At 48.2% G+C, this 24,799-nt stretch overlaps 14 protein-coding genes across 14 annotated transcripts; 8 read left to right on the top strand and 6 right to left on the bottom strand.

Moving 5' to 3' along the window:
• Nucleotides 1-118: 118 nt before the first annotated feature.
• On the top strand, nucleotides 119-829 carry N7487_003878 (uncharacterized protein; the record flags this gene model as incomplete). Its single annotated transcript, XM_056871625.1, has 1 exon — nucleotides 119-829. One exon carries the CDS (start codon nucleotides 119-121, stop codon nucleotides 827-829), a length of 711 nt encoding a protein of 236 aa, XP_056729345.1.
• Nucleotides 830-1,269: 440 nt separating this feature from the next.
• On the top strand, nucleotides 1,270-2,781 carry N7487_003877 (VHS and GAT domain-containing protein; the record flags this gene model as incomplete). The annotated part of the gene is made up of 4 exons (XM_056871624.1): nucleotides 1,270-1,428; nucleotides 1,478-1,534; nucleotides 1,600-1,974; nucleotides 2,029-2,781. 4 exons carry the CDS (start codon nucleotides 1,270-1,272, stop codon nucleotides 2,779-2,781), a joined length of 1,344 nt encoding a protein of 447 aa, XP_056729344.1.
• A 575-nt stretch (nucleotides 2,782-3,356) lies between these two features.
• Nucleotides 3,357-4,916, bottom strand: N7487_003876 (class I SAM-dependent methyltransferase; the record flags this gene model as incomplete). The annotated part of the gene is made up of 9 exons (XM_056871623.1): nucleotides 3,357-3,453; nucleotides 3,519-3,947; nucleotides 4,018-4,204; nucleotides 4,268-4,293; nucleotides 4,366-4,479; nucleotides 4,543-4,584; nucleotides 4,635-4,727; nucleotides 4,777-4,823; nucleotides 4,872-4,916. 9 exons carry the CDS (start codon nucleotides 4,914-4,916, stop codon nucleotides 3,357-3,359), a joined length of 1,080 nt encoding a protein of 359 aa, XP_056729343.1.
• A 909-nt stretch (nucleotides 4,917-5,825) lies between these two features.
• Nucleotides 5,826-6,823, top strand: N7487_003875 (NADP-dependent oxidoreductase; the record flags this gene model as incomplete). The annotated part of the gene is made up of 2 exons (XM_056871622.1): nucleotides 5,826-6,494; nucleotides 6,527-6,823. 2 exons carry the CDS (start codon nucleotides 5,826-5,828, stop codon nucleotides 6,821-6,823), a joined length of 966 nt encoding a protein of 321 aa, XP_056729342.1.
• A 1,595-nt stretch (nucleotides 6,824-8,418) lies between these two features.
• On the top strand, nucleotides 8,419-9,255 carry N7487_003874 (lytic polysaccharide monooxygenase; the record flags this gene model as incomplete). The annotated part of the gene is made up of 1 exon (XM_056871621.1): nucleotides 8,419-9,255. One exon carries the CDS (start codon nucleotides 8,419-8,421, stop codon nucleotides 9,253-9,255), a length of 837 nt encoding a protein of 278 aa, XP_056729341.1.
• A 712-nt stretch (nucleotides 9,256-9,967) lies between these two features.
• On the top strand, nucleotides 9,968-10,753 carry N7487_003873 (uncharacterized protein; the record flags this gene model as incomplete). Its single annotated transcript, XM_056871620.1, has 1 exon — nucleotides 9,968-10,753. The coding sequence occupies one exon, from the start codon at nucleotides 9,968-9,970 to the stop codon at nucleotides 10,751-10,753; it is 786 nt and encodes a 261-aa protein (XP_056729340.1).
• A 238-nt stretch (nucleotides 10,754-10,991) lies between these two features.
• N7487_003872 (uncharacterized protein) lies at nucleotides 10,992-11,660 on the bottom strand (the record flags this gene model as incomplete). The annotated part of the gene is made up of 4 exons (XM_056871619.1): nucleotides 10,992-11,144; nucleotides 11,201-11,332; nucleotides 11,392-11,564; nucleotides 11,612-11,660. 4 exons carry the CDS (start codon nucleotides 11,658-11,660, stop codon nucleotides 10,992-10,994), a joined length of 507 nt encoding a protein of 168 aa, XP_056729339.1.
• A 604-nt stretch (nucleotides 11,661-12,264) lies between these two features.
• N7487_003871 (uncharacterized protein) lies at nucleotides 12,265-12,713 on the bottom strand (the record flags this gene model as incomplete). Its single annotated transcript, XM_056871618.1, has 2 exons — nucleotides 12,265-12,426; nucleotides 12,537-12,713. The coding sequence occupies 2 exons, from the start codon at nucleotides 12,711-12,713 to the stop codon at nucleotides 12,265-12,267; spliced, it is 339 nt and encodes a 112-aa protein (XP_056729338.1).
• A 710-nt stretch (nucleotides 12,714-13,423) lies between these two features.
• On the bottom strand, nucleotides 13,424-15,010 carry N7487_003870 (uncharacterized protein; the record flags this gene model as incomplete). The annotated part of the gene is made up of 9 exons (XM_056871617.1): nucleotides 13,424-13,496; nucleotides 13,553-13,981; nucleotides 14,045-14,397; nucleotides 14,456-14,531; nucleotides 14,594-14,635; nucleotides 14,687-14,716; nucleotides 14,767-14,823; nucleotides 14,878-14,930; nucleotides 14,981-15,010. The coding sequence occupies 9 exons, from the start codon at nucleotides 15,008-15,010 to the stop codon at nucleotides 13,424-13,426; spliced, it is 1,143 nt and encodes a 380-aa protein (XP_056729337.1).
• An 854-nt stretch (nucleotides 15,011-15,864) lies between these two features.
• N7487_003869 (aldo/keto reductase family protein) lies at nucleotides 15,865-16,942 on the bottom strand (the record flags this gene model as incomplete). The annotated part of the gene is made up of 2 exons (XM_056871616.1): nucleotides 15,865-16,829; nucleotides 16,885-16,942. 2 exons carry the CDS (start codon nucleotides 16,940-16,942, stop codon nucleotides 15,865-15,867), a joined length of 1,023 nt encoding a protein of 340 aa, XP_056729336.1.
• A 1,102-nt stretch (nucleotides 16,943-18,044) lies between these two features.
• N7487_003868 (glutathione-independent formaldehyde dehydrogenase) lies at nucleotides 18,045-19,213 on the top strand (the record flags this gene model as incomplete). The annotated part of the gene is made up of 2 exons (XM_056871615.1): nucleotides 18,045-18,402; nucleotides 18,450-19,213. The coding sequence occupies 2 exons, from the start codon at nucleotides 18,045-18,047 to the stop codon at nucleotides 19,211-19,213; spliced, it is 1,122 nt and encodes a 373-aa protein (XP_056729335.1).
• Nucleotides 19,214-20,255: 1,042 nt separating this feature from the next.
• Nucleotides 20,256-21,712, top strand: N7487_003867 (cation diffusion facilitator family transporter; the record flags this gene model as incomplete). Its single annotated transcript, XM_056871614.1, has 2 exons — nucleotides 20,256-21,405; nucleotides 21,471-21,712. 2 exons carry the CDS (start codon nucleotides 20,256-20,258, stop codon nucleotides 21,710-21,712), a joined length of 1,392 nt encoding a protein of 463 aa, XP_056729334.1.
• Nucleotides 21,713-23,442: 1,730 nt separating this feature from the next.
• On the top strand, nucleotides 23,443-23,772 carry N7487_003866 (uncharacterized protein; the record flags this gene model as incomplete). Its single annotated transcript, XM_056871613.1, has 1 exon — nucleotides 23,443-23,772. One exon carries the CDS (start codon nucleotides 23,443-23,445, stop codon nucleotides 23,770-23,772), a length of 330 nt encoding a protein of 109 aa, XP_056729333.1.
• A 174-nt stretch (nucleotides 23,773-23,946) lies between these two features.
• On the bottom strand, nucleotides 23,947-24,786 carry N7487_003865 (Ribosomal protein L10e/L16; the record flags this gene model as incomplete). The annotated part of the gene is made up of 1 exon (XM_056871612.1): nucleotides 23,947-24,786. The coding sequence occupies one exon, from the start codon at nucleotides 24,784-24,786 to the stop codon at nucleotides 23,947-23,949; it is 840 nt and encodes a 279-aa protein (XP_056729332.1).
• Nucleotides 24,787-24,799: the final 13 nt, after the last annotated feature.

Raw genomic sequence — 24,799 nt, 5'->3', positions numbered from 1 at the left:
GGATCTACATGCGGGGTTATAAGTAGTCCAGAAGGGAATATACTTCTAAGATTCACTCATCATCTCAACCTATACCCTCAATATATATATATATATATATTCACCGGAACAAACCAAAATGACCGACCTCTCAGACTACCGCCTCCTCTGCTTTGATGTCTACGGTACCCTAATAGACTGGGAAAGCGGCATCATCACTGCACTAGAACCAATCCTCTCAAAAAGCACCACCCAATTTACCCGTGAACACCTATTAACAACCTACCATGACCTCGAAAGTACCCAACAAACCGCAACCCCGGACCTCCCATACTCAGACCTCCTATCGGCAATCCACCCCACTCTCGCCGCGCGCCTAGGCCTCAACCCACCAACGGAGGAAGAAAGCCGTGAATTTGGCAACTCCGTCGGAACATGGCCAGCCTTTCCAGACACAGTCGACGCCCTGCGTCGACTATCAAAGCACTACAAGCTAGTGGTGCTGTCAAACGTGGACCGGGCTTCATTCGCCAAGTCCAATTCCGGTAGCTTGCAGGGCGTATCTTTTGATATGATTCTTACCGCGCAGGATATTGGCAGTTATAAGCCCGATCCACGGAACTTTGAGTACATGTTGAGTGCTGTGCAGCGTGAATTTGGGGTGGGGTCTGGACAGGTGCTGCAGACAGCGCAGAGCCAGTTTCATGATCATCAACCTGCTAGGAAAGTTGGTATTAAGTCTGTTTGGATCGAAAGACCTGGGGCTTTCACGGGGAATACAGAGGATCCCATTTTTGATTGGCGGTTTGAGACCTTGGGGGAAATGGCTGATGCTGTTGAAGCACAGTAGAGGGGTAGAGGGGGTGTGGCGTTCGATATGGGAGTACGTAGTGTCAAGTACTGGGTACTTTCTAAATATAGTGTCGATGTGTATTGAAATTATGTACTGTCTACCATTTCACACGTGGCTGAGTCAGGAATTAAAAAACATCCTCCGAGACTAATTGGACTAATTGCCTGGAGCCTGGATGGTCTTCATCTTGGCAATGCAGAAGACTTGGATGCGTGCGTGGAAATGTGGCTTTGACCGATATTGAAATTATATATTATTATATATATACATATACTTCTCTCCTATTTTCTTGATTTCTTAGGGCATCTATTGCTAGTTCCCTGCAGACTAGTTCGACGCCGGCAGTTGGCCCCCGGCTAGTATCATTCTTTGACAATCTGAACCTTTTTTTTCCTTTTCAGAATTTACCCTGAAAAACCAGAGACTGTGCGATCACCATGAAGCGCTTCCTGGGATCACTGAGCAGGCGCTCAAGTGAGTGTCTCACCGTCTCCACGTCTCCCCGCAAATTCGCTGACTTGTACCTGAACATAGGCTCCAGTGACAGTGTCGAACCTCGTGAAGACTCACCAGAAGCCATTGTCCTGAAAGAACTGGTTTGTGCTGATTCTGGATCGATCGAATAAGACATACTGACACCTCCAGACTGCCTTCTGCGAAGCGCGTCCAAACGAGAATGAGAATGGCTCTTCGCGCGACGCGGTATGTGCCTCGGAGATGACACCAACAACCCCTTTCCAAGACTGACAATCGCCTTTGCACTCCAGCAAGGAACCGAATTCGTCCACCTCCCCAAAATTGTCGAAGCCGCCGAGTCAAGCCCCAATGCCGCAAAGGAAGCAGCTTTGCGCATTCGCAAGTATCTCTCCGATCCAGCCGGCAACACAAACCACACCCAGTACAATGCGATTATGCTCATGCGCATCCTGGTTGATAATCCAGGCCACACCTTCACCCGCAACTTCGATGCCAAATTCGTGACGACCGTCAAAGAGCTACTCCGCACAGGACGTGACTGGCACGTGCAGAGCTCTCTCCGCCAGTATCTGGATACCCTCGAGCAACAGCGCGCATGGGACGACGATCTCAAACTGCTGCTGCAGATGTGGGCGAAGGAAAAGACGAAAGCTTCGCACGGTTTGGTGAGCACATCGTAGTCTCTCTGCGTGCGCTGTTCAAAACTCTAACCTAGTCAGATCGACCGTTTCCCAATGAATTCCATCATACCGCCACAAGTCCCCGCCAGGCCTCCCGGTCACCAGCAGCAGCCATATACACAGCCCCGCGCGTCGAGAAATACCCTCCCCAGCCCGGTGGAACTGGCAGCCCGCATCGAGGAAGCGCGCAATTCGGCAAAGCTGCTAACGCAGTTCGTCCAGTCCACCCCGCCGGTAGAGCTGGAAGGCAACGATCTCATCAAGGAGTTCGTGGACCGCTGCGGGACCGCTTCGCGTTTGATTCAAGGATATATCCAAACGACCAACCCGGCTCCGGACGAGGATACCCTATTGACGCTTATTGAGACGAACGACGAGATCTCCGTCGCGCTGTCACAACAACAGCGTGCCATGTTGAAGGCGCGCAAGATCAGAGGATCTTCATCGCCGACATCGTCTAATCTGAATAGTCCCTCGCCGACCTCGCAGGTTGTTGCGCCGGCCGCTTCGAATTTCTCTCCTCCCCCCTCAGCGCCACCTCGCACTGAAACATGGAGTCCTGAAGCTGCTGCACCTGTCGCGGCACCCGTTGCGACACAACTGCCTTCTCCGACTATGACTGGTGGTCGTCCACTTGCTTCCCATCCTGTCTCGGGATCCGCGACCACCGGCCGATATGAATATAACTCTGAGGATTTCCAGGTGCGGAATCCTTTTGCTGACGACTATGCTACGAATGACTCGAATGGGAACAATCGAGTGCGCTTCCAGCCCACTGAGCAGGAACGTTAGCGTCATGCAGGGATCAATTGGTGATCGCCAATAGCACCTCTCTTTTTTATCGTCCAGCATTTGGACTCTTTTCTTTGTGGTTATATTCGACTTTTGGTTGTGGTTTTGTCTACTTTTGCAAGCGCACAGCTTTTACCTTTTTCTTTTGGTTCTCTCTTTTTTTTGGCCTCTATGATACCTCGCACATTGTCACCACACATATATCCGTTAGCTTTTTACTGCGAACGCCTTAGCAGCATGACTTTATCTATGGGAGAGCGAGTGTGCACCGTCGTTTCCATATACCTTCCAGGTAAATACATACTTGCGAGTCTTATCCCTCTATGATCCAGTGTTATACCTTGTACCATATGAAGGGCAGTGTCCCTCTTTCTCATAACATGTGTGTTCACACAGCTCGGAGGTACATACAAGGCTGATATGACAAGCAAAAGATTGAATGCATTGGTAGGAAGTCATAACACCAGCTACAAATAGGGGCCAGTCCAAGGCTGGCTGTTGCATTATCAGACCTGCCACCTGCAACCCTATTTCATATTCCTCACCAAACAAAACCTATACCACCTATCCAAGATTCACTCCTCAATCTTAACAGCATTGCTCTCATTAGCCTCAACCCTCTCCCTCTCTGCAATTTCCTCAGGAAAAGGCTTCCTCGCCCATACGCGTCGTCTGCATAAAAGTCAGCCAAACCCACACCACAAACCTCCCAAAGAAGAGAAAAGAAAAATACATACGCGCGCTCATAAATATGATACCTGGGATTCTTAAGCTCCGCCCTGAGCTTAGCAACATAAACAATAACCTCCTCCTGCGACCAAGGCTCCGGCGCCCCGAATTTACAAAGCAACCACATAGCCCACCCCTCCATACCAGACATCCAATGCTGGTAATTAACAGTACCGGTCTCTTTATATTTCTGATCACGGGCCCAGGGCCCAATGGGCCATTTGTATTCTTTCTCACAGACATCCACAAACCCAGCCTTGCGGAAGGCGTCTTGCATCATATCGATTGTTTCTAGGGGTCGTCCTGCACGTTTGCCGCAGGCTGATAGCGCCGGGCCCCAGCTGCGCAGGATGTTGTCTGCTGGTAGGCTGTCGTCGTCGCATTCGATGTAGGGGCTTGCTTCTAGTTGTTCGATCCAGCCGCCTGGGCGGATGTTGCTGTTGTGGGGTTTTGTTAGACGGGGAAATGGAGGGCGGAGGGGTAGAGAGGGGGATGGCGGTGGCTTACTCGTAGCATTGCTGGTAGACGCGTGTCCATTCTGCGTCGTCGAAGGCTCCGATCATGATGCGCATGTGGATTAGGTCTTGGGGTTCGTTCCAGGTCCATTCTTCGGCGATGTTGTCGACTTCCAGGATGCAATTTGGGGGCATCCATGTTACTGGGGGTGGGAAGAGGTCGACTCCGCGGACGGTGGCTGTATTTCTTTTTGTTAATATGTCGATACTATAGGTTAATTGAATTGGGATTTTGGACTTACCTGTTGGGAACATGTCGGCTACATCACTAGAAGAGGGTCAGTGTTGGTTCTTTATGAAAATATGAAAGGTGTTTTTCTTTTCTTTTCTTTCCACATACATAGCCCAGTTACCCAGACCTGTTCCAAGGTCGAGGATATGTTTGGGATCTTTAACAGGGGCGCGGAAAAGGGGATTGTCGGAGTCTGAGTCCATGACGAGGGCTACCAAGTGGCTGCAATGTTGTTAGTTATCGTCCGAAAGAGATTATGATCATATATAAGAGAATTGCGCATACCCAGCTTCGTATGTTTCGAACTGCTTCTCATCCGATGGAATCCTAATAGGAGATAAGTAGATAATACTTTGATTCGGCAACTCATGACGTACAGGTATTCTTTCTGGCTCAATGTTTGGTATCGTCGGCCATTCTCCTCTAGCCCCCGGTACAGCGAGGAGCCGATCGAAGTGGTTTCCCTGAGACTGTGAGATGGGGGGGGTTGTTTTTCATATAGACAAAGATAATATTTACGATTGCCAGTCATCGCCATAGACGGTCGTGACATGCATTGTGGGATCCTGACATTGGTTAGGAAAAATAGATAAACAAGAATTGGGCCAACATACCACGGTGATATCATCCTCGGGTTCAGTATGTATCTTTTTATCCATTGTAGAAACCGATCGGAGATTCCCAGTAAAAAACAAAGAGGAAGATCAAACTTGAGTGAAGAATCGAAACCAGGATGTTCGGCGAACCTGTTGGGGATTGGATTGGATGAAAGGGCATCGGACCGCGACCCCGCTCTCATCTCAAAGGCTACAACAGGAACTACATCGTAATCTTTGTCCGTTATAGGCTTAAAGACGTGGGCTTTGATATTGTGGAACTGTGGGGTGGAAACTTGTTCCCAACAAGTTGAGCTCTGTGATTGGCTGTGGTTTGAGTAGCTGCATGTGAATTCGCAAAAGTACGAGTTTCGACTAATAGGAAGTGTCTACAGAAAGTATAATATGCACGGAAATTCTGCACGAATTGCACTTCGTCTGGCTAAATTCCACTCCATTCCCTTGAACAGGGATATTCTCGTGACCATCAAACCTTATTGATTGGGACTTGTTTTTTTTCACAAGTCTGATTAATAATTACATATTACATATGCAATGGATCCATGGATCGCTTTATAAGGTTCCCAGCTTGAGCTTGTCTCTTCCATTTTATAAACTTGTCGATCTCGAGATGACATGACCTTCTGGGGCATGGATTTATGATTCGTTGGATTTCCAACACGAGAAATACGAAGGCGCTTGCACACTTAGGCTAGCTATGATTTAAACGAATATACAATCACTAGGTACATCCCCCAAGTCCACGAGTACTCCGTGTACGAGGACAATAGGCTATCAAATAGGCTATCAAATAGGCTATGCCGGAACCCGGCCACGGGGGATGACGTCTTGATACCTCGAACTATATAACTAACCTAACCCAACAAGACAATGCTAACCCATCCCTCATTGCAAATAACAATATATCTATATCTACAAATTTTAAATATGTCAACTCCCCTCCCCTCCAAAATGCACAGCATCATCCAACAAACCGCCGCCTCCAAAACCCTCACCTTAACAACCACCCCCCTCCCAACTCCAAACCACGCACAAGAAGAACATCTAATCCAAATAAAAGCCTGCAGTCCCTGCGCCGGGGAACTCCTCTGGCCAAAGAACTTCCCCCCACCAACCGAGCGCACTCTAATCCCATGCCCGGACATGGCGGGAATCGTCATCGCAGCACCACAGGATTCGCCCTTCCAACCCGGCGATGAAGTATACTCGCGCACAAACTATATCCGACCAGGAAATGCGCGCGAGTATTCCATCGCTGTGACGGATGAGTTGGCGCACAAGCCGAAGGGTCTAAGTTGGGTCCAGGCTGCTGCGATTCCTGTCTCTGCGCAGACGGCTTGGCAGGTTCTTTTTGTTCATGCTCTTGGGACGCAAGGAAATGAGGGAGTGGATCTGGAGGTTGCTAAGGATGCTTGGGCTGGAAAGAGAGTCCTTATTACTGCTGCCTCGGGTGGTGTGGGGGTTTGGCTTGTGCAGTTGGCGACTTTGCTTGGTGCAGAGGTCGTTGCGACGTGTGGCTCTCGGAATGTGGAGCTTGTGAAGTCGCTTGGTGCGAAGGAGGTGCTTGATTATCGGGTTGTGGATTTGAAGGAGTGGGCTATGCAGTCGCCTTCTAATAAGGTGGATGTTGTTGTTGATTGTGTTGGGGGAAGTCTCTTGGGGATGCATGGTGGGCTGTTAAGGATGGTGGTGTGGTGCTGAGTATCTATCAGCCACCTTCGCAGGTCCGTCCGGATGGCTTTGCGGGTGAAGGTGTGAAGGATTTGTTCTTTGTCATGCAGCCTGTGAGGAGACAGTTAGAGGAGATTTCGAAGTTGGTTGAGAAGGGGTTGTGTCGGGGATTGGTGGATAGTGTCTGGCCTCTTGAGCAGTATGAAGAGGTATTCCAGAGATTGGACGGAGGGCATGCGAAGGGGAAGATCGTTTTTGATCTGTCGCTGAATCACTAGAAGTTGAGTGATGATGTTTCCGCACCAATATACGAGACGTGAGATGTCATTTCTGGAGACTTGATCCTGAGTAGATACATCTAATGTTGTTTAACTGAAACAGATCAAAGCAACCAAGATTGTTTAATGTGAATGATTGTAATCTTAATCCGTGCTAGAAATATTATCCATTCCTTTATTATGACCTTGTGTACGGAGTACAGGGTATGCTGTCTAATATTGGGAAAAGGTTGCGCGGCAAAGGTGAAGCAACTAAAGAGTCAGATATTTTAGCATGTGATATTGTACTTTTTTTTTTTTTTTTGCACCAATCCCGATCAATTGACAGACATAGAATGTATACCGATCCTAGCCAAGGAACCTAAAGCTGAAAATTCCGAGTCCACATGGTTAGCCAATTCAGACTAATATAAGTATGCGCTGGAGGCTCTGTCTCATGTTCATGAGGCCGAGCTAGCACTTGAATGAAAATATTTCATACACTCTTATACCCCGATCTATATCACAATATATCATTATAATCATTATAACTGTTAGTATGCTTGCATTGATATTTGATAACCTTGGAATGTAGATATAATGATGCACAGCCTGATGAATTTGGGGTTTACTGACCAACGACATCTATTTGACTATTTTGACTATTAGCGCGGATCAACGGACTTTCACGTTCGTATCTATTAGACTTTACGTGAAACCCTTGATAGCCCAGGAAATATTTAGCTAGTTTCATAAGATTTAGTTTGGTTTTTAAAGCATTGAGTGGACTACCAAAGAGTCAGGTTCACCCTGGAATGAAATTAGATAAATGTCCGAGCAGGGGTGCCAAGTCAAGTTTATTCTTCCATCTTTCTACCATCTCCACGTTCTTAATCAAAGTAAAGCGCCCATCAGGTCCGTGTCTCACCTGCCAGCCCCTCCTTGGCAGGTCCCATTAACGTGAAACTCGGCGTATCCCTGTTCGGCGCGTGGAGGCTTGGCAACCCTAGCCTCAGGAACGCCGGCCTCGTCCCGGAAGAGACGATCATCCAGTCTAGTTCAATATGCACCGGAGGTCACTTTGTCCCGATATGATGCGATTTATATTTACCGCCAGTCTCACTGGTCCCCTCCTGGTGGGGAGGGGAGCGCTGTCCCTTGGGTATATCCGATGTGTTTCAGTGTGATACGTGCATTTGGCCCTACCCGGTGTTCGAGATGTCTCTGATGATTCTCGAGCTACTGTTTGCAGTTGATTAATGTCGCAGACAGGTCCGCTAGAGCTCCTTTTTGAATATGTCTACCATAAAGTATATAAGCAGCGGCTTACCAGCGCGACACAAGGCCAGTTGAGCATGCTGGTCAGTCTTTTTTGAATTCTCATTCACTTCCACATTCATTTTTCTCCGGTTTGATACCGTGCAGACATTCGTTCACCAACTATACATTCATTCATCGGTCCGGTTTACCGATCATTTCCATTCACTTCTCCCGACATACCAACTCGTCAAACATGAAGAACTTCACCCCCCGCTCTGGCCTTCGCCAGCATCATTTCCTTGGTCAACGCCCATGGATTCGTCACTAAGCCCGAAGCTCGCCAGCCCGGTACCGCAATGGGCGCCGCGTGTGGCCAGCAAGTCCTGTCCAACCAAGGCTCCGACAAGTACGGCAACATCCAAGGCGAGCTCCAAGTTGCCGCCAGCCAGAGTGATTACAACGCCGCCGAGTGCGACATCTGGCTTTGCAAGGGCTACAAGTTCGCCGATAACAAGGACAACGTCCAGTCTTACACGGCAGGACAGAAGGTCCCCTTCACCGTCGACATCCGCGCCCCCCACACCGGTGTCGCCAACGTCTCCGTCGTCGCCACTTCTTCCAACAAGGTCATTGGCGCCCCTCTGATCTCCTGGGATGTCTATGCATCCACCGCCACCGGCGTCAAGGCCGATGAGACCAGCTTCAGTGTCACCATCCCCGATGGTCTTGGAAGCCAGTGTGCTACCGCCGGTGACTGTGTGTTGCAGTGGTACTGGTACGCCGAATCCATCGATCAGACCTACGAGTCGTGTATCGATTTCACTGTCGGTGGATCCGGCTCTGGTTCCGCTGCCTCGTCGGCCTCGTCCGCCGCGTCGACCTCCAGCGCGACGGAGATCGCTGTGACTAGCACCCCCTCTGCCGCTGTTCAAACCCCTACCACCTCCGCTGCTGAGTCTACCACTGCCCCCACCACCGCTGCCGCTGAGCCTACTTCCTCCACCACGGTTGCTGCTCAGCCTACCACTTTCGCTACCACTGCCCGTCCATCGGCTACTTCTGCCGCGGCGCAAGTCCCTACCTCCAGCGCTGAGCCCTCCGCTAGCGCATCGGCCCTGCCTTTCTCCACTGGCAGTGCTTCAGATGTCCTGTCCTGGCTCGAGGCCTTGCTCACCAACCTGGTGGGTAACTAAATGCGGAAGGCGCAAAGAACGGCCCACTAAAAAGTGGGCAGCATAATGTCGGAAGCTCGTCATGTTTAGCATTGGATATCCACCTGTACCTTCTACGTCAGTTAGTAGTTAGATATATCGGTAATTAAATGTCATTTGCAATGCTTCACTCAGTCTCCTGGATTCCATTGTAACACTATTCACGGCGATATCGGAGAGATCACCGAACATCCGACTACGGGCGACTATAGGTATCTCCGTCACATAACTCTCTCATTGGTTAAGATTGTCAGGCAGTAATTTCCAAGGTTAGATCCACTATCATCCGGTAAGTACCAAGAGTACAAAAGTTATCTAACAAATACGTAGTATAAAAATCATCCAAAAAACGCCATATAGTTTATACTATTAAACTATAAACTATGCTTATTATAAAGTACCCTACATACCTTTCGTTTACTGTCCTGGATTCCATTGTAACGCTGTTCATAGCGGTATCGGAGAAATCACCGAACATCCGACACCGCCACTTCCTGAACCTCATGAAATGTAAGATCCATGGATATCAATATAAAAACAAACATTCCTCATACAGCCAAACATCTTCTAGTATTTTAAATCATCGAAAAAAATGTACTGTCGCCCGAACCCCACAGCAACCAGGCTATTCGCCCACTCCCCAAGAATCCCAACCCAAATCTTAAGACCAGTCTACAGACACTTCTCAACAACAATGTCCCAATCCAAAGACTGGAGCGCAGCCCAATACCTCAAATTCGAAAATGAACGCACCCAGCCCGCCCGCGATCTCCTATCGCACGTGCCCCTGACAGCCCCAAAGAGAATAATCGACCTAGGCTGCGGCCCGGCAAACTCAACAACAGTCCTAGCAACAGCATACCCATCAGCAACAATAACTGGTCTAGACTCATCCCCAGACATGATCAACCGTGCAAAGCAAGTTCTCCCAGACCGGGACTTCCACGTCGCAGATCTATCAACCTACACACCTGACCCAAGCCAGCCCGTCGACCTCTTCTTCTCAAACGCAGTGTTCCAGTGGCTGAAAGCCGACGAGCGCATCGCGGTGATCAAACGCCTGCTGGAACCCCAGGAAAAGGGTACTGTTTTCGCACTCCAGGTCCCGCACAATCTGGACGAGCCTTCCCATGCCCTCATGGTGGAAACTGCCGCCAACGGCCCGTGGGCGGAGAAACTTTCTGGTGCGAAGAGAGATGGATTCCAGTCACCGCAGGAACTGTATGATCTGGTGAAACCTTTTTGTAGTCAGGTTCATCTATTTGAGACGAGTTATTATCATTCGCTTGAGAGTCATGAGGCGGTTATTGAGTGGGTTAAGGGGACTGGGTTGAGGCCGTTTGTGGATCCGTTGGAGGATTCGGAGAAGGACGCTTTTTTGAAGGATTATTTGAGGCGGTTGCAGGGTGCTTATCCAGTTTCTGTTGATGGGAGGGTGTTGCTGAAGTATCCGCGGTTGTTTATGGTTGCTGTGAAATGATTTGGAGGTTGACTTGTGTATGTATAGCATTTTGTTAGTGATTATTTTTTTGTTATTGCGCAGTGTATGGTAAAGATCTTTGCTTTAATGTTTATTCTACGTAACTTGATAATAATCTAAAGCTGAGAAAAAAACATGGGATGCATGGATCTATACGAGAGTGAACGAGTTCACATCCACATTGCTACCCAGTAGGCTGTTTAGATAGAATATATCCTAGAATAATCGCTCAGAAAGCCTAGACTGTTCCCGAAGCAGCAATCTTAATGATACCATCAGTCTTTCCAGACCGATCCAAGCTCTTGCTCTCTATCTTCTGGAGAATATCCTGACCAGAAACAACCTCTCCAAAGACAACGTGCTTGCCATCCAAGTGAGGAGTTTTCACAAACTAATCCAGTCAGCACAACACGTCTCCAATCTATTCCCGGTATAGCTTCGACTCACAGTAATAAAGAACTGAGAACCGTTGGTATTCGGTCCAGCATTTGCCATAGAGAGCAATCCGCCCTTAGTATGCTTGGTCTGGAAGTTCTCATCCGCAAACTTCTCGCCGTAGATAGACTTGCCGCCAGTGCCCTAAAAGAGAGAAGAGAAATTAGCCGGAGCTCGGATTTCGCTGTGATCCCACTACTGACATTGCCGCGTGTAAAGTCACCACCCTGGGCCATGAACCCGGCAATCACACGGTGGAAAGCAGAGCCTGCATAGCCGAAGCCCTTTTCGCCTGTTGCGAGAGCGCGGAAGTTGGCTGCAGTCTTGGGGACGACGTCGTCATAAAGTTTGAACTCGATGCGACCCCAGTTTTCCACTACTTAGTGTTAGTCTCGGTGAATTGCGATGGAAGAGTGGACTTACCCTGGCCGCTAGCCGTAGTGTATTCAATATCAAAGTATGGGTTCGACATGATGAAATAGATGATTTGGAGGTAAGATGGGAAGTACAAAGGAGACAAATGAACTGGAAGGGGGCGGGGTATTAAATGAGGGGCTCGGATCTGGGGTCATGCAGGAATGAGGTCATCTTAGGGTTATATTGTACAAGTTGGACGTATTAGAACACAGTTGGATATGAAGTTGAACAAAGATTGGACAAGGGTTGTTGTTAGATTCATTGGCCCCCTGTGGAGTTCAAGATCGGGAGATTCAACCCTGATTATACATCGATAACTTCAACGTCACTTTGAACGGTTCAAACATTTATTTCATGCTCAGAAGTTATTAACATTTTTCTTACTGGGAGCAAGATTTTAAATAGTTTTTGAAAATTGGTTCATTGGATTCAGTCTAAAAAAGAAAAGAATCGTGGAGCGTCACAGGCATCTCTCCAGAGATGCTGCTCTCACATGCACAAGACTAATGGGCACATTGGAGTGCAACCCAAGAATATTGAGTAAATGAATTTTAGAAAATAAATTGATGTAAAGCCAGTGAAAACCAGGAGAGCAGGGAACAGGTGGCTGTCTTCACTACCGCATCCCTCCGTGCGTTGCCACCGACATATTGTCCCATCTAGTCCTCATCATTGGCGTCTTCGGTGTCTTCGGTGTCCTTCGCGGAGTCGTCAGTGTTGATGGGGACGCTTTTCTCCAGCTTGATGTTCAGCCGGGACAACTGTTTCTGCACAGTGCCAACGGACTTGCCAGCATCATTAGCGACGGCAAGCCAGTCGATCTGTAAGATATCCCAGTCAGTAAATGGCATAATTTCATATGTTGTGCCCATTATATTGTGTGCCATAATATGTTTAATTTGACATGTGAAGCCAACTGAGAGACACTTACCTTCATTCCGGTGGACATCTTCACGCATTTACACAGGAAGACCAGGTCCCGGTCAATGTTAGGGGATGAGACGCTGGCAAGGGCAAGGGAAGCCTTCGCCTTGACAGGTGTGCGCTTTGTGATTCCTGCCTTGACAGGCTTGGTGGCCTTGTTTGGGGTAGTTGATTCTTTCGCCATTTTGATAAGATGAAATGAGATGTTGGTTGCGTAGAAAGTCTGAAGGCAGAAATATGAGTGATGTTTGACGAAGATGAGAGAAGAAGGAGGAAGAGGAAGAAGGTGAGTGGGGGATTGTGTGCCATTTATAGCGGGTGGTGCTGCGTTGCGTTGGGTCAAGTTGCCCCGATTATTTCACTCCATTACATACTCGCAGGGGTTACACTTTAAGCTGTCTCGCTCAAAGAAATCATATGGGGGACATTATGAGCTCTTCTGGCTCTGGCTCTGGCTCTATACTGGCTCTGGCCCTACACTGACTCTAGCTCTGCACCATCAGCTCTTCTAGGAATACAGTATTATCCTAGGACTGTACTAGGACACACATTATGATAAGTAAACGATTTGAATGAAACAGAAGAAATACTAGACAACGACCGTATCATAAAAATGAAGTGTTCGCAGCCAATCACTTTGCAGCGTTAAATTGTAGAAAGCTCTCTATAATGGCCAGTTCCATTAAAATTGAGCACAATGATAGCTCCCGTATGTTCAGACTTACGCGACGCAGTAATGCCAAAGCCATGTCACGTTCGACAAGCCGTGGGCATGGGCCGTATCCTGTGGCAAGCGCATGGGGTTGGATCCAGGAGGCTTATGTTAGCTAATCCTGGCTCTTAGCTAGGGCATTTCTCCAAAAAATGATATGTTTGTGCGTAACATATTCATAGCTACGGCTCAGACTTCAGCCCGCGCTTCGCCATCAATTCCTTTTCGGTAGGCTTTCTTGCCCACACACGACGACTACGCTTGTTATCACATGGAACAGCCAGAGATGAGACCATAGGGAAGGAGCTTACCCATAATTCCAGCCATGTGTGTCTGGATTTTTCAACTCCAAACGCACTTTGGCTAGATAAACCTGGACCTCATCCGTTGTCCACGGCTCCGGTTCCCCAAAATGGGTAAGCAGCCACATCGCCCAGCCCTCTAGAGCAGCGTTCCAATGAGCGTAATGAAGTTGCCCGGCCTCTTTCAGGATTTTGTCCTTGGCCCATGGACCGAGAGGTATTTTGTAAAGCTTTTCATGCGAATCCACAAATCCGGCCTTCTCCATAGCGCCGCGCATCGTTTCCTGGGTTGTGAGCGACCGTCCGGCCCGCGCGGAGCACCTAATGAACATGTCACCCCAGCCGGCTAACAGGCTATCTTTCTTCAGGGTACCGTCATCACTGTGGCATCGTATATCAAACTCCACTTGCTCGATCCAGCCACCTGGAGCTAGGGCACTGTGAGGACAAGCGATTAGGGTTTGGCATCTAAAAAGGCCGAGCGATCATATTTTCACTCACTCGTAGGCCCGCTTGTACACCTGATTCCAACCCTCTGGATCAAAGGCCCCATACATCATACGCATATGAATGAAGTCAAACGGCTCTCTCCATGTCCAATCTTTGAGTACATCGTCTACTTCGAAGACGCAATTTGGAGGCATCCAGGTCACGGGGGAGGAAACAGATCCACTCCGCGAATCGTGGCTGTCACGCGTCAGTCTCAGAACAGCACAAAACCGTGCCCGCAATCCAATTACCTGTCGGGTAAAGATCCGCAACGTCACTGTGAGATCGTTAGAGCATTCCTTGAGATAAGGTTTATTGACTTGCATTGCCCAGCTTCCTTTTCCCGTTCCAATGTCCAGAATATGCTATTTTAATTGATTAGTCCATACACAGACAGATAAGCATGGGTCATAATAAATATACCTGGGGCGAATCGCCTATAGGAGCGAGGAAGAGAGGATTTGGTTGGTTGTAATCTAGAACGAGGAACAATATGTGACTTGGCATGTTAATACTACATCTTCCCTTCTAGTGAAGGAGATAGGTATATGTAAGCCTCACCTAATTTCAAATGCCTCGAATTGCTTCTCATCTGAGGGACCCCTACATATGATTTAGTTGATGCATCTCTGATACAAATACGTCATGGCTTACCAATAGTCATCTTCCTTTGTCGCTTGATATCTACCTTCCAGGTCAGTCAATGAGATAGGCCTTGTCTGAATTGCGCCAACCTTCGGCCATTTTCAAACCGTCCCTTCGCAATAGTCGATGCGATCGAGGTTGTCTCCCTGAAAAGCGGAGATGTCAAATATGCACTACCAATCCTTCTAGAATATACTCACGATCGAAAGTCATCTGGTTCCAGATTGCCCTTCATATAGTAGAAGTCAGGGTCCTTGAGGAATGGTTAGCATAACCCCGTCAGGTTATGCGAGCAACACTTACTACAGCAATGTCATCATACTTTGCGGCCATCTCCGCGGCCCCCTTTTCGTGCACGCTAGAGCTAGAGATTAGAGATTCAACGCCGACGTGATCGTGAATTCAGGTATTTGAGCAACACAAGCCTGCGTCACTTTTTATTTGCCGATCTCCAGGTCGATTTACACACACATACAGAGCTGTGCGGGGAAGGTATTACGGAGTACGGATTGGCACTTGTCATCCGTCGTAATCTAGCACGGATTCAGAACGGATTACATAACAACTGGCCGTAACCTTAAACTGTCCAATAACCCTTTTTCCGAGGGAAGAGAGCACCTGATAGGTACATATAGCATGCCAACTCATCGAAATATGGCCACGTCTTGTGGCCATTCTCCTGCTAGTTGCTTGGAATAATTGTGGCGCCCCTATTTGCCACGATACTTGATATTTGCTTGCCTTCGTGGGGCCCTGATTAGTGTCTCGGATGAATCAACTTATATCAAATGTGTCTTCTTACGTTTATGCTTAAGTTGATAAAAGCAACAGGTTCCACTTATGAGTTCCTTCACCTAAAGGCTGAGAAATTCCAGGCAAAAGAACAACCGGGGAACCTTTAGATCAAATCAGCGAGGATGAAGCGTAGGACACGATAATTATTCAGCAGCAGTCTATAAACGTTATCTAATCTGATATAGAAGCAAGCCTAATTTTCAACGCACTCCAAAGCGAGAAATGCCTGCCTAGTAGAAATGTGGTATATTTGCAATGAGTACCCAGTTGAGGCGAGAAGAGAGTGGAGAAAAGGGTCACGCAAGTTGACCTTTGTAGTTCTTTTTGCTTAAGTCCACCAAGGTACACCTCTTCTCATGGAAATCTACTATTGGTTTCTTCGTTATCGTAATCTAATGCCAGTATCTGTAAGTTCCTGAAATAAGTCTCCACCCTTCATCCAATGCTTGCACAATTTCCTCTGGTAAAGGACCCTTTTCGAGGTCAAGCAAGTTCTGCTCCAGCTGAGAAGGACTAGAGGCTCCGATGAGAACTGCATCCTGGAATTCTTTCTTCAATGCGCTGTGGTTTACTATCCAACGTAAGGCGCATTCCGCCTCACTGAGACCATGTTTCATTGCAAGAGGACGAAGTAGGTCTAGGGCGTCGAAATTGCGGTCTGTCAAATAACGGCTATGATAGACAAGATTGCTTTCTGTCCTAGGGTCGAATCTTGATCCAGTTTCGTAATCTTCAAGTGGTTGGTGTCGCCGGTACCGCGATGTCAAGAGGCCTGCGGCCAATGGCTGAAACGCATAAAGTCCGATTCCGTAGTGGCGGAGGCAAGGCAGAAGTTCGGCCTCAATAGACCGCTGGTAGGCGTTATATATCCCTTGATAGGTTGTCGGCTTGATGAACCCGAATTTTTCACAGATCTCACAAATTTGAGCCACTTCCCATGATTGAAAGTTGGAGATACCAAAACGCTGAAAGTGTCCCTCCCGATATAGCTTGTCGACTTCAGCGAGCGTCTCTTCAATCCGCGTCGATCTATCCGGGCCATGGAGGTAGAACAAATCTACACCATCTTCCTCCGCTCGAAGGGCTTTTAAACTTTCCATCAGACCAAGACGCACATCCTTCGGTTCGTGAGTCCACAATTCGGGTGTGAGCCACTTCATATCCCGTCGTGCAGTCGGGTACAGCTTGGTATCCACTACCAGCCCACGTTTGTGCCAGTTGGCCTCAGCAAGATACTGCTCCGTTGTGCCTGCACCGTAGACGCGGGCGGTATCAATTTTGTTGTGTCCATGCTTCTGGAACACGTCGAGCATGCTGTTGGCGCCTTCAATATCACCAATGCGAACATGAGCCGTATCTGAGAAATTGTTTGTTAGATTCTCATTTTCTGCTTTCGTTGTTTGATTGATTACTTGGCTTGCCAATTGTCATTGACCCGAGAACAATTGGTAGGGCGGTTGTGGGATTCATCGTTTAGAGTGATAGCTGAGGACTGCAGTACGGACAAGATGAAAATAAGAACGAAATAAAAACTGGTTAATCAAATTATTAGACCTGTGAGAGGGTAATTATACGATAGATATTGCAGATCAATATGTGTGGTAAGCTACCCATCGTGGCGTCTTTAACCCCGACCTCTTAACTCCGAACTTACCTAGGTAGGCGAAAAGGGTCATACCTAATTGGCGGGTTAATTCAGTGGCTCTTCTGAGTTGAGATCGCATCCTGTTCTCTGTTCTGTCTGTTATGACTGCTGACATCCTAGCGCTAATCTTTGCAATGACCGAGATGGAATTTCCTAAATCAATACACAATGGGTAGCATCAACCTCGCACAATGTTAAAGATGTGGATGACCGGGCCGGAGTTAAAGACCTGGCAGAAACGACAGCACCGCTAAGATTAATTTAATCAGAGGGCTCGCCATATCTTCAATTTGCAAGTCAATGTTGACCATAAACCAAGGAGCGACAACGGATGCAAGCAAACAAGGACATTCTTTATCCGAAGCAATCGCCCCTACCTCCTCTATTTACTCTGCTTCCTCTTCTACTTGCTCTGTCTCCACTACTCTCCCCGCACAACCATCGCAGGTATTCTATATCCAGGTATGCATAGCAAATTAATACTTTCAAATGTATTCGACTACTACGGTGATCAGCATCGTTGTACTCTCCGAAATTGACAATTAACTCCGCCAGGATGACACAGTATTTCCTGCATTTGTGTCGATCTATTACTCTACAGAGCTTGATTTGCCTACTTTGATATACAGATCTGCAGGCAACATCGCTCGGCATGCTAGCCAAGCCCTATTCGGTGGAGAGCGCCCTTGCTTGACACGTTATCTCCGCCTCTTCCTTGAATATGTCTGTCATCATTGATATTGGCAGCTTTAATATTGAGAGAGACGCAATTTTGTCAAGCTAATGCACTGTTCATTGGCACGAAGGAACAGGAATGACTGAATATAAATACCGCCGTCTCAAGGTTTTGCATTTTTCTCAACTCAATAAACCCTGAAAGCTCTTTCTTCGACCTCAGTCTGCATTTTCCATTCCACAAGTATCACCATGTCCCTCAGCACAATCATGCGAGGCGTTGTGTATAGCGGCACACCCTACAATGTCTCCGTCATGGACGTACCCAGGCCCACGATTATCAACAATACCGATGTGGTCGTACGCATTACAACTTCAGCCATCTGTGGCTCTGACCTTCATATGTACCACGGGGTCCAGGGAGGCAATCCACCATGGGTGATGGGACACGAAGCCCTCGGATGGATCTCGGAGGTCGGCGATGCCGTCTCTTCGTTAGCTGTCGGTGACTATGTTGTGATACCTGACAACGTGGCCACCGGACATTTAAACATGCATCCACCGGAGATGGACTCATTTGGTACAGGTGCGGACCTGGGAGGGCTGCAAGGTTAGTCACTATTAATAACGATGAGTACCAATCGCTAACTCAGATAGCTGAATATGCACGTGTGCCCTTTGCTGATGACTCATTGATTCCTGTGCCTTTGACTGCCAACACAACAAACTCTTCAATTGAAAGAGACTATATGACTGTGTCTGATATCTTTGCCACCGGTTGGTCTGTTCTCACGTACGCTGGTTTCGAGCCAGGTGACTCGGTCGCGGTTTTCGGGGCAGGTCCAGTGGGTCTTTTAGCGGCATACTCTGCTATGCTCCGCGGTGCCTCCCGTGTGTATTCTGTTGACCATGTTCCCATGCGCTTGGAACGCGCAGCATCGATCGGCGCAATTCCAGTCAACTTCGTCGAGACCGACGCAGTCCAGCACATTTTGGCTCTTGAACCCAACGGAGTAACAAGGGCTGTGGATTGCGTCGGAATGGAGGCTATCAACAGAGATGGCAACATTCAAGAAAACTTTGTTTTAGAAAGCATGATCGGGGTAGCTTCATCACAGGGAGGGATTGGCCAAATCGGTGTTTTCATGACTCAGCCCAGTTCTCCTGGTGCACCGCTTGGAGACACACTCTCTCCAAACATATCCTTTCCTATCACAGACTTTTTTGGGAAGCATCTGAGATATGAAGCAGGAGTCGTGGATCCTAAACTTGTGGCTCCCGAGCTAGTGCAGCTTATTGCTTCCGGCCGCGCAAACCCTAGTTTTATCACGAGCCAAGTGATTGGAATTGAAGAAGCGCCGAGGTACTATCAGCGTTTTGACAACCATGAGGAAATCAAGGTATACATAGAGTTTCCCTAGATGGAGGTTGAGAAATAGGTTTATTTAGCCAGAGTCTCATTCCACCTTTCAAACTCATTTTTCAAGCTTGAGTGCTAGCCACAGTTCAATGAAGGCATCCATGACTAGCGCAACACCCGTTCCTCGTGGCTATCTACACAGCTCCGAGGTTGTATAGCTAGATCGAAGATATGCGAATAAGCTACCGGTTGTGAGCAAGATAGCAAAGCTCCCTCAGTCGAGCAAATACGCTGTAGCTCCAAATACTCCGGATGATTCTAATTACATGACTATGTTTGGCATGTGCTTGATCCCATCGCCAGCATGCCATGTCCTCACCGAAGTACAATCTTAACGTGCTGAAATAAAACAAATTAGCGATGGCTTGTTCGACACAATATTCGCTGCTACAAGCAATATCATTAAGCCCTCTCGGTGGTTGCCACTGTCCACCGGCTATTGATGCCTGAGAGAGTTATTAAAAATGTTAGTCGCCTTGGTATGGTCGCGCTCATAGCTTTTTCTCTACTAGAAATGCTCATGGTGACATTCACAGCACAGAGTTCCCCAGACAGGCAAAGCCCAGGATGGACAGAAAGTCTCAATAGTCCAGACAGAGCTTATGGCATCTTCTGTGTGTTGAGATTCCTGCATGAATAGATGGTGTATACCAGATATATCAGGCATGAATCAGCCAGCGTGAATCCTTCCTCAAAAAGAGTATAGTTCCACCCGAGTCTATATAATCAAAATATCCAAGTTGTCACGTGAGCTAGTAGCATAATATTCGGCGCCATTGGCAACCTTATTCAGGTACCATTGAATATCCAATGAGAATATTACGAATACCTGCAACGCAGTAATGTATGTAATTTGTATGTTGGGATGTTGGGATGTTGTACATGAAAAATGATGTGCCAAGGAGCTACCAAGATAAAGTGGAGCAAGATCATCTCGATAAGATAAGCATAGCCACGATTATTTCAAAGAATTTATTGCTCCCCTTGCATTAAGGGTTTCTTTCATCTCATTCACCCAATCCAGCCCATTCATCTCATTCATCATGGAGGAACATTTGCGTCACAGTCTTTCCAACCACCCTCATGCCTTCCAGAGCTTGCATCACACTCACAGCAACTCACCGTCACACCGGACCGACAGAATGGCTCCACTTTCCATCAACGAGGGGACCACAACCGCCCTAGAGCACGAGCTCACCGCCATGCAACAACACCGCAGTGGCAGTTCAAGCGATGAAGAAGGTCAACCTCCGCCGCGTTATACCCCTGAAAGCGACCCATTCCAACTTGCCTCAAAGCTGAAGACCGAGGATGAGATCCGGCAGATGAAAGCCAATACCTCGCGGAAACGGGATTCCACCACTGCAAACAAAAGCCGGAAAGTGGGTTCCATAGTGAAAGACACAGCCCGTCTTGGAAAGCAGGCATTTGTCACCAAGAAGCTGCAAGGATTCTACGAGTCTCAAAATGAAAACATTGAGCGCATGCTGAAACCCGTCGAAGAGCACCGACGTGCTGCCCGCGAATTGAGCGTCGACAACCGTCTCAAGTACCGGATCGCTGTTTACGGTAGTTTTGCCGCGAATATCATTCTCTCGGTCATCCAGGTATACGGTGCCGTATCATCCGGGTCGCTCTCTCTGTTCACCACAATGGCCGACGCTGTCTTCGACCCCATGTCCAACCTGACCCTCCTGCTGTGTAACAAGGCTGTCAACCGTGTTGATCCACGCAAGTTCCCGGCTGGAAAGGCCCGCATTGAAACAGCTGGAAATATCTGCTTCTGCTTCCTGATGACCGCTGTCTCTTTCATTATTATCGCCTTCTCTATTCGCGAGCTGGTATCTGGCTCTGAGGAAGAAACCCAATCTTTCCACCTCCCCTCCGTCATTGCCGTCGCCGTCGCCTTTGCCACCAAGTTTGCACTTTTCCTGTACTGCTGGGCCCTGCGCAACCAGGTTTCTCAGATCCGCATTCTGTGGGAGGACCACCGCAATGATCTGTTCATCAACGGGTTCGGTATTCTGACCTCCGTCGGTGGCAGTAAGCTGCGTTGGTGGATTGATCCTATGGGTGCTATTATCCTGTCTGTGCTGGTCAGTGTGCTGTGGCTGCACTCCGCCTATGGCGAGTTCCAGTTGCTCGTCGGCGTTACTGCAGACACTAAGATGCAGCAGCTCATCACTTACATTGGTATGTTCATTCCCTTGAGACTCTTTTGAACTCCTGACAAAACCATTCACTAACATTTCTATCAGCCATGACCCACTCTCCTGTCATCACTGCCATTGATACCGTCCGTGCGTACACCTCTGGCCCCCGCCTGCTCGTCGAGGTGGATGTCGTCATGGACGCAGAGGCATCTCTGCGTGCCACCCACGATGTCGCCGAAGAGCTCCAGATTAAGCTCGAGTCGCTTCCCGATGTTGAGCGTGCCTATGTGCATGTTGACTACGAGACCACCCATAAGCCTGAGCATTCCCTGAAAAAGGAGCTCTAGATGACATAGCAAAATTTTGATTAACTTTATCACTTTGGATAGCTTTAACTCTTTAAGTCCACCCACATCTCCAATTTTCTTCAGGTGTTATTTTATTTAGGAGAGCGTTATCTAACCGATCTTTGTTTTAATACATTTAATACAATGTTCTTTCATACAATGGATATATACTTCCAGAAAACCACATAATAACTTGAAAACTTAGTGCCTTTCCTGATATCTTCTTTCGTACCGTTCTTGAGGTCTTCACAACAGTCGGCATTGACCAATCTCGAGTGGACGCTCGAGACAGGGGCAGCTTGAAGAACCGTTTCAAGGAACTAGGTATTCACTGGCAGGGTGTCGACAATCAACAGTTTCTAGTAGTGCCCAAGCGACTAGGATCAACTGGTTGTAAGAGTCTTTGAGTGAGAATCTGCTGGAAGCTATCCCGAAGCTCAGCGAGACATGCGACAGCCAAGTTATCATCTCACTGTCATCAAACTTTCGTATCTTCTATCAACTCCTTTTAGGCCATGTCTCGTGGTAGGTGCCTTCCCTTTTAGGTGCCTTCCATTTTAGGTGACGGACAACTCGTCACTCCAGTTTCCCTGTTTGCCTTCACTAGGAAAATATAAATACCCCCTCCCCCCATTTCTCTCTCTCTCTTTTTCTTTCTTCCTTCTCCACCCCTTTCCCTCCTCATTCCTCTTCCCCTCCCCCCGTCTCCAGGGTTCGCATTGCACATCGTGGCTCTGTTGTCCGAAAGGGTAACCTTAGGACACTGATGATCTTTGACGCGGTCCAGTTAAGGCTGAAACTGGGTTGGGGCTTCGGCTCCAACTCCGGCACGAAGCATGCAGCAGGAGGTAACAGGGAGGGGCCACTCCTGTTGTCTCTGCGGATACGGACTGTACTTTTCTGGGTTCTCCATCGACATTGGGAGCTCAGCACCATCACCCCCGACTCTTGCCCACCCTCCCCTTTCCTTTCCCTTTCCCTAACCCAGCTGCACGGGTCCTGTGTGCAGCACCTGGACAAGACTTGCACCTTTACGTGGTGTTCAGGATGAGTAACCCTTATGGTGAAACCAAGCAAGTCCTTAGCTAGAACTTCAATGCAAAAGATTCACTGTACACGTTGATCTCTTAAGGCAACACTGTAATGTAATCATTAAATCATTAGACATTATGTAGTGGACAACCTGCAAGTAGAGACTAGCGCAAGGTACAGTCCCCACGATTTATGTCGATCATGTTGATCACCCCGCGATGTCAATGAGGCTTCTTCAGAGCTTGGAGCTTGAGTCTTACACTGACATACTTGGAATGTGGTCTTGATGAGTTGCTGCACACTACAATACCAAATTTTGCTGATCCCAAGCTATGACGGCATATATTACAACTTCCTCGTCACGATCCACTCACAATGCAAGACATCATGCATACTCCATATCGAATTTCCCCTAGCAGCACAGGAACCATTTCCCATCATTCGTCCTACCCAATGCATACTCGACTTGCCGAGTTGGAAATGATCAACACAGCGTACGGCATTGTACATGATACATCCAATAACTGCAATGCACCGTACCCCTTGTCACCACAACAACCAAACCAACATCCCCTACAACCACTCTCTATAAAGACCGCCATCACGCCATAATCCTCAATCCTGAGCATCATCTCAAATATCCCCGTCATCGCAATACTACAATACAACCCCACAAACCTCCATTCCAACCAACCAAAATGGTCCACCTAAAATCCCTCCTCACCCTCACCCTCGCCCTGGCAACCAGCATCAGCGCGATGAACACCGACTCCACCTGCGACGACGCTTACAACAAATGCGTCACGGCCCCCGGTGCGAACCTCTCCACATGTTTCTCTGACAGGGAGGCCTGTCGCCATGGCCAGACCAATTCTCCTGCAAAGTTGCACTCGCCACATCCAGAGCGCTCGGTCTCCAATGAGGATGATTGTCAAGATGCCTTCAACAAGTGCCGTTCTGCTCCTGGTGCCAATATCTCTACCTGCGTCTCCGAAAAGAGTGCCTGCGATAATGGGGAGAACAAGTAGAGTGGTCTCAGTTGTTGTGGCGCTTTTTCTTGTTGTCTTGGGATTTGTCTGCTTGATGTACTTTCATGATGTCTCTTGGAAACCCTATATTGTATATGAGAAATGTACCAAGTGTTATGATGTGGCAAATGGCCAAATCTAGCTCTGTGAGTATAGATATGAGATATGGACACCCTATCCGAGTGATGGCACATGCGTACACACAGCAGTCAATGCATGCTGCAGCTCGCCCAGCTTCCGTAGTAGATGGGTATTCGACTGTCCACATAGATCCTTCTCACCACGTATACTCTCAGCGGCCTGAACTCGACAGTCGAGTACCTGGCACACCTGAGATAAAGTCTGCATCTCGCAAAGCAGTAGTTGGGCTTTCATCTTTGTTCCCGTAGCGCGAGAGAGATTGAAAGTACCGACAGTCAAGGGAATGGTCAATGGAACAGTATATATCGATTCTTCCATACTTTCAGACGGCTGCGAAAGACCCGTAGAGTGTGTAACGCTGGAATAGCTGCCATCCGAACCCATATAATCGCGACCACTCGGCGACGGAGTGGCTGACAGGCCCAGCCCACCAATTTCAGATTGGTAAAGTGCTTCATACCAGATCAGGATTCGCAAAAGAATCGACCCGATAACCAGGATGATAGAAGGATCCCCTGCGCAGGATCTTGCGGTGCAATTTAATAATCGAGAAACCGTCTCCGTGGCGGATCGAGTCATGCAAAATACAATATCGTTTGCCGGGGATTCCTCCGGGGTTCGTGGTTTCAGTATATTGCGAGATTGATTATAGTAAATTGAATATCCGTTCGCACAATCTAATTGAACGAATCGGTACAGTGAGGAGAGCGTCCGACATGCTACCGCAATGCAAGACTCGTGTTGACCATCTTCCAGGTCGCGTCGCACTTTGTCTCTTTCCTGGCCACCGCCGTTCTCGTCATCCATCCCTCTCATTTCTGGAAGGGAACCGAGGCTGTCGCCATCGATCACCACGGGATCTGACCCGACCATGCTCGGCCATCCG

The sequence above is a fragment of the Penicillium crustosum genome, assembly GCF_028827405.1.
Source record: "Penicillium crustosum strain IBT 35664 chromosome Unknown utg000002l_segment0_segment0, whole genome shotgun sequence".
NCBI lineage: Eukaryota > Fungi > Ascomycota > Eurotiomycetes > Eurotiales > Aspergillaceae > Penicillium > Penicillium crustosum.
This window is presented reverse-complemented; position numbering and strand designations above follow the sequence as displayed.